Source organism: Panulirus ornatus, chromosome 7, assembly GCF_036320965.1.
Source record: "Panulirus ornatus isolate Po-2019 chromosome 7, ASM3632096v1, whole genome shotgun sequence".
Classification (NCBI taxonomy): Eukaryota; Metazoa; Arthropoda; class Malacostraca; order Decapoda; family Palinuridae; genus Panulirus; species Panulirus ornatus.
This window is the reverse complement of record NC_092230.1, coordinates 45,859,594-45,872,093: the sequence shown is the minus strand read 5'-3', so window position 1 is coordinate 45,872,093 and position 12,500 is coordinate 45,859,594. Positions and strand designations below refer to the sequence as shown.

The following is a 12,500-nucleotide window of genomic DNA, read 5'->3' as shown; positions in this document are numbered from 1 at the left end:
CTCTCTCTCTCTCTCTCCCTCTCTCTCTCTCTCTCTCTCTCTCTCTCTCTCTCTCTCTCTCTCTCTCTCTCTCTCTCTCCAGTGGTAGCACCACACGCACAACACACATGACTTTAACACAACCAACCAGTCACCCACACATCCAGTCAGTCAGTCAGTCACCCACACATTCAGTCAGTCAGTCAGTCACCCACACATTCAGTCAGTCAGTCATCCACACATCCATCAACAGGTGGGACTACACCCCCACTGGACTTAACACTAGTGGGGAAGTGTCTGTCCCAACGAACACATCTCACGACCTGACTCACAATAACTTCTTAAATGCTAAAGTACGACCCTTGAGCACGACGGTATACGACCCTTGAGCACGACGGTATACGACCCTTGAGCACGACGGGGTACGACCCTTGACCACGACGGTATACGACCCTTGAGCACGACGGTATACGACCCTTGAGCACGACGGTATACGACCCTTGAGCACGACGGTATACGACCCTTGAGCACGACGGTACGACCCTTGAACACGACGGTATACGACCCTTGAGCACGACGGTACGACCCTTGAACACGACTGTATACGACCCTTGAGCACGACGGTATACGACCCTTGAGCACGACGGTACGACCCTTGAACACGACGGTATACGACCCGTGAGCACGACGGGGTACGACCCTTGAGCACGACGGTATACGACCCTTGAGCACGACGGTATACGACCCTTGAGCACGACGGTATACGACCCTTGAGCACGACGGTACGAATCCTTTAAAGACTAAAAGCACGTAAGCCTTGACACGTGTAGAGACAGTGGTGATGGCTGGCGAACACCTGACCACATCCTACTGCCTCGTCCTCTACTGTGAGGGTGGCTTGGCTCTCCAACACTCACCGAGGACGAAGACACGAGGACGAAGAAGAAGACGAAGAGAAGGAGGAGGAGGAGGAGGACGAGGAGGAGGAGGAGGAGGAGGAGGAAGAGGTGTGTGTGTGTGTGTGCAAGCCTTAAGATAAGGAGTGGTGCCCCACGAGAGGGGGAGAAGGCCAACCCTTCGACCACACTAATGACTTCCACTAGATGAACAAAACTGTTTAAATTCAATTAGGAGGGTTTGTGTGTGTGTGTGTGTGTGTGTGTGTGTGTGTGTGTGTAGGGGGGTGAGGCGGGTGTAGAGGAGGGAAGGGGTTGTGTTGGTTCAAGGGGGCCTCCTGTCTAGTTGACTTCTTATTAAATCAAACCTCCATCGCCAACGCTCAAGTCGACCCCTTCCCATACCTCGTTAACTATTCAGTCCCTGCCAACCATCTGCAACAGATTACCACCCTGCCATCACTTGCCAACCACTAGACACAGTTACCACCCTACCAGCACCAGTCATCAGCCATAGGTCAACATGACGTTCATCTTAGCCTTGCCAACACCGTGGCTGGCTCGATGGGGACACGTTCACCCTGGACACCTGCTCCTCACACTCACCGTCATCCTCAACTCCCCACAACACTCCACCATACCACCTCCTCCTCCTCCACACACACACATACATCCTTGAGGTGATAACTCCATACCTGAGTTACTGAGGCGCCTTCCTTTAACGCTCCTACACGCCCCTCTTCCACCACCATAAGGAAGGAGTGGACGGGAACTCTCCTTGTGAGTGGCAATGAGACCTCCTATTCTGAGTAACAATGGGATCTTCCCTTAGAAGTAACAATGGGGCTTCACCATGTAAGTATCCTTCGCAAACTTCCAACATGTTTACTAACTGAAAACCAGACTCTCTCTCTCTCTCTCTCTCTCTCTCTCTCTCTCTCTCTCTCTCTCTCTCTCTCTCTCTCTCTCTCCCTCTCTCTCCGGACAGTCGATACACGCTCTACCATCTACTGTCTGTACGTGGACGAGGCATAATGGGTCAGGTTGGGAACACAGGACCCCCTTACAGTACCCACGATGTGCCATGCAGGAGGGACTGAACTGGACGCAGTACTGAGGTTCACATGTAAACTTAGCACTGAAAACATGATCGCGCTTCCTCAGTGCTATGTTCCCAGCTGTGGTGAGGTCCACACCTTTCCCCATTGTCAGTATACAGACTAGTATAGAGGGAATGATATAATAATGACTTTAGAAGAACATTCAAAATCTCTATTTCTTAAGGTGGGAAACATTGTCATCAAGGACCACAACTAATAAAGCAAACATGGATACACTAACAAGATCGCAAAGAGAGAAAAGAAAAGAAAAAGGGGAGGGTGTCAAACCTCTATATATATATATATATATCTCTCGCTCTAACAACCATGTCGACACCAGAGTCCAATCATACGCTGGCAACCATAGGTCTCCTGTCTACACAAATGGTGAGCGGGTATGTCATCAGTGATCTTTTCATCTTGTTTTATATTTGTGCCACATAAGAGCGGCGAGTTTATTGTGCACTCCTACCCATCCTGTGGGCGGTGGCGCTAAAGAAGATACAGAGTGTACAGAGAGTCTGGGGACTGAGTGGCCTCAATGCTTTTCAAGTTACATTAGAAGTTGCTTAGTGTTAACAAGGACTGGCCAGTATGGAATGACTTGTCCAGCAATTTACATGGTTTAAGTGAACTGGTTACAAGAACGGAACATCAACTATTGGCATACGTTGCAAGATATACAACCAAAGGAAAAAAAATTAATGTACAGTCAGCAAAGTTAGGGACACTTTTGAAGTATCCGAGACAGATATTGTTATGAATGAAATGTTTACACATATAATGTTCAGATGGACTCATCTCGTAACTCAGTCATGTTACAATACTCAAGTACATAATGATGTTGGGTCAGGGGAGTAGCTTTGCTTGGGCAAAGTTTACATTAGGTGTGTTGCTATACAAGGTTCTTCCTGCATGGCATTATGGTTGAGGATAGACCTGCCTGTGTTTACTACCCTTCGTCTTAAGTTTACAACATTTTGTTCATGTTCTTAGTGACTGACTGTTCTTCGTCTACTCGCAGGTAGACCCGGGTGGTGGCAATCAACTCCATCCATCAAGGAAGAGGGTTTTTGTGCTGTCCCTCAGCGTCACGACGCACATTCTGAGCCAAATATGTCGAGGCGTCCGGGGGTATCTGGTCTGCAAATCTAACAAGGATCACTTGGTTACTCCTGTGTCGGACACAAGCATTTTACTCTCACAAGAGAAGCGAGTTCGAGGCAGAGACTTGAGGCAAGAAAGGCGTTTACAATTGGGCCATCTGTCTTGGGGTTATGAACGAGTTGAAGAGGCGTAAGGATGAGTAAAACAGTTCAGTGTGGGGGGACCCAGGGATTGACCCCGTGTCCCCAAGGGATCGTAAAAGGCGTCTTTATGTGATTACAACCTCACTACCAGATACACCACCAGTGGTTGTTAAGTGGGGGGGAACTCGTCTGTATCTCTAAGGTGTGGGAGGTTAGGTTCAGTGGTGATGGCTTCAGTGTTGGTACTGGGTGTCTCTTATGCATGGTAACTCAGGATGTGTGAGCTGAGTAGCAGGTCTGGAGGATATGTTGAGATGACATGTCTCAAAAGAGGATTAAAGTTCCCCCATAGGGTTGGATAGTGCGATTGTGGGCTCTCATGGCAGAGTAGTTCATGAATGTAGACCCATGAGCACTTGTGGTCACACTGGCGCACCGAAGTCCTCCAGTTCTGTGGAAGGAAGAATCCTTAACATGGAGCCAGAATCCCTTAACATGGAGTCAGAATCCTTTAACATGGGGTCAGAATCCTTAAACATGGAATCAGAATCCTTTAACATGGAGTCAGAATCTATTCGTCTGAGCACCCGGATTCCATTGAGAAGACTTATCTCACTTATTCCGTCTCTGGTCCTAGGGTGACCAAGCTCTTCTTCCTCCCTCACGCTTAGAATCTTTCTTAAGCACAGCGGAGAATGGGGTTTTCTCACGGCCTCGTTGAACGCCTTCCTCAAAGCCTTGCCTCACGTCATCACGGAGAGCCACATCAACACTCCACAGGTGGTTTAGAATACCGCTGAACATCGCTCCTAAGAAAAACCACAACAGTTGGTGGCTCATGAAAAGGTGTGACGTGACACCCACACACACGGAGGGGAGGGAGAAGGAGGGTTAGGGTTACCGCAGGCCACTGAAAGGAGCCAATGCCACGGACAACATCACGCGCGTCCTTCACGTACACTGCAGCAGCGTGGACAAGAACAACACGCCAGCTAGCACTCACTATCTAAAACTAGCAATGCACCCACGACACGGTGCTCCTACGCAGCCTTTGTGTCGGCAGCCCTCAAGCAATATAACCATACACAGTCTGAAAAAACAAAACCAAAATCATTAAATCTAATTAGGGCAAAAAGTGAGGGAGGATGGATGGAGGGAGGGAGGGAGAGTTCAGTGAGTTCCTCATCATGGAAGTCCTCATTATACAATATTGTTTACCTCCTCTTCATAGTCAAGTGGACTCATGCATTCATCACAGCCTCGACAGCTAGCCAGTCAGTGGCTTCCAGTTAGGGACAGACAACGTGTACGACATTTCGGACCAGCCAAGAGGAAGACGACTTCCCCCCAGGTACACGACTTAGCCAAGTGGAAGACGACTTCCCCCCAGACACACGACTTGTGCGTCCGCCCAACACAATAACATCAGATCCCACCCCAACCCTTCGACTCCATGCCAATCCCCCCAAAAATAAATATAAAATAACATCGTGGCGAACACACAGATCAAACTAGACGTAGTCGATGAACACAGGCCGAGCTGAATTTGCCTGAAGATGGAGGGGGTGGTGTGAGGTTACCCACGTATTGCAATACGATTTTATACATTCGTTTTTGTGATGTTTGACAGCAACATAAACTTAAGATGAAACCAACCATAAGATATGTGCCCTGGTCTTCAACAACACACAATAAACACACACACACATACACACACACACACACACACACACCACACACACACACACACACCATCCAGCTCGCCCTAATTTCAAGCTGTTTTATGATAATTAACTGGTATCTATCGTGGTCACCCAGGTCTGTATCATCTGTAATACGTCAACTGTGTATTTTCAGACCAATGGTGTCTTACAGCCAATAAACCATAATCATTAATTTATTTATTACCAATTAAGACATAACTTCATTTCTCGTATATCGTCCCACCCTTACAACCACGAGACCACTCCAATAACATAGACGAACAACGACCGCCCCCCCCCCTGCAACAGTCACTACAATAACAACATAACTACAATATAAAATACATCATCATCCACCACTAAGAACCTAACCTAACCTAACCTAACCTAACCTAACTAACATCAACAAAGAATAAACCACGACACAACACCCACGACAATAACACCACAGTGACCCATACAACACCAACCTCACCACCCCACAACCACCCACCACGATATGATCTAAGCCCCTTCCGCCCCCCACCTAATATAAACACCACTCCACAACCACCCACCACGATATGATCTAAGCCCCATCCTCCACCCCCACCTAATATAAACACCACTCCACAACCACCCACCACCCCACAACCACCCACCACGATATGATCTAAGCCCCATCCCTCCATCCCCACCTAATATAAACACCACTCCACAACCACCCACCACCCCACAACCACCCACCACGATATGATCTAAGCCCCCTCCACCCCCACCCACCTAATATAACCACCACTCCACAACCACCCACCACCCCACAACCACCCACCACGATATGATCCAAGCCCCCCTCCACCCCCACCTAATATAAACACCACTCCACAACCACCCACCACCCCACAACCACCCACCACGATATGATCTAAGCCCCATCCCTCCATCCCCACCTAATATAAACACCACTCCACAACCACCCACCACCCCACAACCACCCACCACGATATGATCCAAGCCCCCCTCCACCCCCACCTAATATAAACACCACTCCACAACCACCCACCACCCCACAACCACCCACCACGATATGATCCAAGCTCCCCACCCCCCACCTAACATAAACACCACCCCACAACCATCCACCACCCAACAACCACCCACCACAGCCACCCCACCCCGGTCACATTACACCACCACCCACCCCACACCACCACAACCACCCACCACAACCACCCACCCCACACCACCACCACCACACACCCCACACCACCACCCACCCCACACCACCACAACCACCCACCACAACCACCCACCACAATCACAACACCACCCTGGAGTCACCCACCTGAGAATCGTCCACAACAACATCTTGCTGGCTCTTTCTCCCATCTCTCTCCTGCAACAGATAAAAAAAGGCGACATCAAAACCAATAAAACAAAAGTAAAGAAAAAAATAGAGTCGAAGCAAAAATAAAAAAAGCATCAACAAAAAATGCCTACAAGAGCAAAGACAAATGCCTACAAAAGCGAAGGGAAATGCCTACAAAAGCGAAGGAAAATGCCTACAAAAGCGAAGGAAAAAGCCTACAAAAGCGAAGGAAAATGCCTACAAAAGCGAAGGAAAATGCCAACAAAAGCAAAGGAAAAAGCCTATTAAAGCAAAGACAAATGCCTACAAAAGCGAAGGAAAAAGCCTATAAAAGAAGGGGTAACAGCCTACAAGAACAAAAGCAAAACGCCCTACAAAGACAGAAAAAAAAAACTCCAACAGCAAGGGAAAAAAAACACCCACAGAAACAATGAAAAACAAATGCAAGAAAAAACAACAAAAAAAGCGGCCATACAAAAGCCAAAAAAATAAAAGCCTTCAAAATCAACAATAACAAAAAGCCTTTCTCCTCCCCCCCCCCCCACCTCTTCTCCCCCTACGATAACAGTTACACCACCAACACATCAAAGATGCAACAGAATACACTTCACTATTAAACCTTAAGAAGTCTAAATGGCCTGACTGACTGGCAGGTACGTCAATGGCCTGACTAACTGGCAGGCACCTAAATGGCCTGACTGACTGGCAGGTACGTCGACTAGCAGGCACCTAAATGGCCAGACTGACTGGGAGGCACCTAAATGGCCAGATTGACTGGCAGGTACCTAAATGGCCTGACTAACTGGCAGGTACGTCAATGGCCAGACTGACTGGCAGGTGTGTCAATGGCCAGACTGACTGGCAGGTGCGTCAATGGCCAGACTGACTGGCAGGCACCTAAATGGCCAGACTGACAGGCAGGCACGTCAATGGCCTGACTAACTGGCAGGCACCTAAATGGCCAGACTAACTGGTAGGCACCTAAACGGCCAGATTAACTGGGAGGCACCTAAATGGCCTGACTGAGTGGCAGGTACGTGTGATCAAGCGTGTCTCCCAGAACTGCACCTGTGCACGTGTAATGTGGCCACAATGTGAGACTGGACGTGGGGTAGAGGGGGGGCGACGTGAGGCCCCCGGAGTGTACGATGGTCTTGTGTGTATGTATGTAACAAACCCAACACTGCTTGTGTGAGAGAGACCAGCAGACTCTCTCTCTCTCTCTCTCTCTCTCTCTCTCTCTCTCTCTCTCTCTCTCTCTCTCTCTCTCTCTCTCTCTCTCTCTCTCTCATCAAATACCTATATTATTATCTGTCACTTTGATCTATCTATCTAGCTATATATAGATATATCCAATCCCTTTCCTTCTCTGTCCATCACCAATGTTGCAAGCAACACCTCAAGCGTCACACACACACACACACACACACACACACACGACCCCTCCCCCCCCTCACAACACACTCTAGTGTCTGTTGGTTGGTTGGCTGAGGTCAAGTTGACGGACGCACTCTCCGGCGTGTGTGTGTAGGGTGCGTGTGGCGTGCCAGACAAATAGTTATCAATGCAAAAGTTCCTGTGTTGACAGCTTAGACCACAACCTCTCCTCAGCTTAGACCACAACCTCTCCTCAGCCTAGACCACAACCTCTCCTCAGCTTAGATCACAACCTCTCCTCAGCTTAGAGCACAACCTCTCCTCAGCTTGGACCAGAACCTCTCCTCAGCTTAGACCAGAACCTCTCAGTTTAAACCACAACCTCTCCTCAGCTTAGATGATAACCTCTCCTCAGCTTAGACCACAACCTCTCCTCAGCTTAGAGCACAACCTCTCCTCAGCTTAGACCACAACCTCTCCTCAGCTTAGAGCACAACCTTTCCTCAGCTTAGATCACAACCTCTCCTCAGCTTAGATGATAACCTCTCCTCAGCTTAGATCACAACCTCTCATCAGCTTAAACCCCAACCTCTCAGCTTAGACCACAACCTCTCCTCAGCTTGGACCACAACCTCTCCTCAGCTTAGATCACAACCTCTCCTCAGCTTAGATCACAACCTCTCCTCAGCTTAAACCACAACCTCTCCTCAGCTTAGATCACAACCTCTCCTCAGCTTAGATCACAATATTTCCTCAGCTTAGACCACAACCTCTCCTCAGCTTAGATCACAACCTCTCCTCAGCTTAGATCACAACGTTTCCTCAGCTTAGATCACAACCTCTCCTCAGCTTAGACCACAACCTCTCCTCAGCTTAGATCACAACCTTTCCTCAGCTTAGACCACAACCTCTCCTCAGCTTAGATCAAAACCTCTCCTCAGCTTAGATCACAGCCTCTCCTCAGCTTAGATCACAACCTCTCCTCAGCTTAGATCACAACCTCTCCTCAGCTTAGATCACAACCTCTCCTCAGCTTAGATCACAACCTCTCCTCAGCTTAGACCACAATCTTTCCTCAGCTTAAACCACAAACTCTCAGCTTAGACCACAACCTCTCCTCAGCTTAGATAACAACCTCTCCTCAGCTTAAACCACAACCTCTCCTCAGCTTGGACCACAACCTCTCCTAAGCTTAGATCACAATCTCTCCTCAGCTTAAACCACAACCTCTCCTCAGCTTAGATCACAACCTCTCCTCAGCTTAGATCACAACCTCTCCTCAGCTTAAACCACAACCTCTCCTCAGCTTGGACCACAACCTCTCCTCAGCTTAGATCACAAACTCTCAGCTTAGATCACAACCTTTCCTCAGCTTAGACCACAACCTCTCATCAGCTTAGATCACAACCTTTCCTCAGCTTAAACCACAACCTCTCCTCAGCTTAGATCACAACCTCTCCTCAGCTTAGACCACAACCTCTCCTCAGCTTAGACCACAACCTCTCCTCAGCTTAGATCACAACCTTTCCTCAGCTTAGATCACAACCTTTCCTCAGCTTAGATCACAACCTCTCCTCAGCTTGGACCACAAGAACCTATCTATCAATATACACTTATAACACTGCCTTACGCAAGAGATCAAGTCTTTATTTAACGTTGGTATGTGCGAAGTTCCCAGTAATCTACTGCTTAAGTCATCCCTAAGGGCATGTAAGAGGTGGTGGCGAAGCTGGCACCTTCACAAATAAATCTCCTCTACGACCCACTTCCCTACACTGAACCATAGGATTAACCTCCTAACGCCTCGGTTCGTGGTAATCCTATCATCCAACACCCTTCCCAGTGATTCCTGATGTTAACGCTCAAGACCAATCACGAACCAATGGTAAGTCGGACGAAAAATAAAGAAAAATAATTGAAGACCAGACGAATGTGTGTATATATATATTCGTGGCCACATCTATTTTTTTTTTTTCTTTACGTTATAAATAGCGTATTACGTCACGGACGTCACGTCCACCGACTATACTTAGCGTCTTAAATCAGACTCTAAGTCCGAAGAATGTTCTTAAGTCTTAAATCCCAAGACCTGAAGCCAAAGGCAATATGTTTCTTAAGATTAAAAAAATAAATATATATACTAACGTGGCAACTCACCCGGGTCTGAGTTGCTAGATATTCATTTTTAGGTAAATATCGGCGTTGGGGAGTTCTAACCACTTAATGGCCATGCAGGTGTTCAACGGGTGTTCAACAGGTGTTCATGTGTGTCTGATTTAAGTTTTGTTCAAATGTTTGCCTGAATTAATCCGACAGCTGAGTAAAGGTAATGGAGATATGTATATAATGTGTGTGTGTGTGTGTGTGTGTGTGTTACGGGATGAAACCCCGTCTTCACCTTGTATATATATGTACCTTGTCTTTACTTTTGAGTATATATGTACATACATACACCTCGGACTAAGCCAGGCGTCCATTGGTCGACTATCCTCAAGGGAACGATGAACAGCTGGGATTGGCTGTGGGTCGACTAACGCAACCCACCATTCGACCCCCTGCGGTTTCCCAAAATGGCGGAACACGTGCCGAATCATGCCTCCCCCACCTCTCTCTCTCTCTCTCTCTCTCTCTCTCTCTCTCTCTCTCTCTCTCTCTCTCTCTCTCACACACACACACACACACACACACACACACACACACGTATATTCACAGTGGACGACACCACAACCCCCTTTAACGCGAAAATGTATCGGGTATGGGAACCTGGAAATCACTAAATTCAATGAGGAAAAAATACATAAAAGTGGTCATAGATCATTATACTACACACGGTCCTGGGGAAGAGGCCTCCGTGCGGGATCAACATGTGTACATAAACACCTGACACGTCACTCTGGAAATTATCTGAGCCTTATAACTGCAGTTGGAGAAAACAACAACGTGCCCAACTTCAAGAAGGGAGATTGGGAAACTGGGCTGAGCTACGTACCAGTGTCTCTGATAAGTGTAGTTTGGAAGTGGCTTGAAAAAGGGGAACCAGAAAGTAAATGGGTGATTACTTGTGAAGAAAGGACGACTTAAATAGGAGGCAACACAGCTCTATAGAAATGAGGTCAGGCGTAAGAGAGTGGGTGGGTGGATTACGTGTTCTTGAACAGCAAGAAAGCATTTGATGCTGGGCCACAATGGAGGTTGACAATGTAGCTGAGGTCTCATGCACGTAAACGCCACACACTCCTTCGGTGGGTCAAAAATAATCAGATACATAATATGGAGCAGAGGAGGATATGTCTGCAGGAGACATGACTATATGGGCTGGAGCTACTGGCGGCGTGCCGCAGGGTTTGGTCCTGGAACCACTGTTCTTCTTGATCTTTGCGAATGGCTTGCCGGAAAGACCGAGTTCATACCAAGATATATATATATATATATATATATATATATATATATATATATATATATATATATATGTGTGTGTGTGTGTGTGTGTGTGTGTGTGTGTGCGTGTTAATACTACTCAGGTCATGAGAGAAGGAAGACCGAGGACTGTATCACCTTAACAAAAGGAACTCAATTGGTGTGGCAACTAGTCGACGAAGTCTGACTTGATCAAATGCAATTTACTGAAGAACAGGTTGAGTGAAAGGTCTCACTCACTATGACTAGAATCCGACAAAAGGAACAAGATGCGAGAATCTGTATATGGAAAGGCGTCTCTATAACCACATCAGGCGAATAGTTAAGGAAGCAAACTGCCTCATAGTTAACATAATAACCAGATATACCTAATTTTTCATTCGAATCCGCTCTTAAACATATAGATAACGTGTTAAATACACCATTTACAACTTAGACCAAAATCAGAATCCGTATCTCAGTTTGGTTACATAGTGCAAAATATATAAGATCAAACAGACACGGTACCTGAAATAAGGGAGTTGGATCACAGGGAGAGTCTGAAGGATAAAATGGTGCCCATCATCGATTAGACAAGACTTAGGACTGTCCTGAACTGACCTGAACATGACATTAAAGTTTCTAAACTGACCAGACAATGATGAACGTGACCAGCTATTTCACATAGGCAAAAGATGGAACCAAACAAGGGTTGCAATGCATGAAATCATGCAAGAAACTTGTTGCAAAAAAGAGGAAAAAAAGGCAGAGAAGATATATTATAAACGGCGCAATGGAACTGTGGAAAATGGCCAAGAGATTGCCCCCCCCCCCCCCCCCAACCACCACCAGTGTAGAACTCCCTCCCAGAACAGTACAATCATATAGTATTGTGGTTAGCGTTACGACCCATCAATCTCACAACGGGTCCTGGGTTCGAATGCCGGATCGGGGTAGCTGACTCAAAGCCAGACCAAGGTGTTCATCCTCCCCTTTGGCGCTGGTTGATGATTAGTCAGCTGGTGTCTTAATCTTCAACAAAGTATTACATAATACAGGAATTTCTGTATGAATACAAGCTCAGATAATCGCCTTGTAAGAACACATGAATACACAAAAATACATACGGCCACACATGGCCACATGAATACATCCATCCATGGAAATATACATACATATATTCATACATATTATCATATCCATACACGCATGTCAAGAGACCAACATACATACATATATACATACGTATATATATACACACATAGACATACACACACACGACATGTGTAATACATCTGACATACAATCAATAAAGATAAATCAATTAATGAGGATCAATGGGATATGTGAGGTATGGGTAAGAGGAAGGTAAGGGAATGGGGTAAGGGACAGGAGACATATTTTGTGGGAGGTAAGGAAGGGAGGAGGGCGAAGGTAAGGTAAGGGTGGGT

At 46.9% G+C, this 12,500-nt stretch overlaps 1 protein-coding gene across 15 annotated transcripts in view; it reads right to left on the bottom strand.

Annotated features, from left to right (window-relative positions):
• The window catches only part of LOC139749597 (transducin-like enhancer protein 4), a 169,403-nt gene that overhangs the window by 18,252 nt on the left and 138,651 nt on the right, over positions 1 to 12,500 (bottom strand). For 14 of the 15 annotated variants that reach the window (XR_011712996.1, XM_071663694.1, XM_071663695.1 and 11 more), the window contains one exon: positions 6,253 to 6,303. The exons of the other annotated variant lie outside the window; for it this stretch is intronic. Coding sequence is in view for 13 of the 14 variants with exons in the window: in XM_071663694.1 (XP_071519795.1) it covers positions 6,253 to 6,303 (51 nt within the window). In the remaining variant the exon portion in view is untranslated. The remainder of the gene's footprint in view (positions 1 to 6,252; positions 6,304 to 12,500) is intronic. 15 annotated transcript variants of the gene reach the window in all.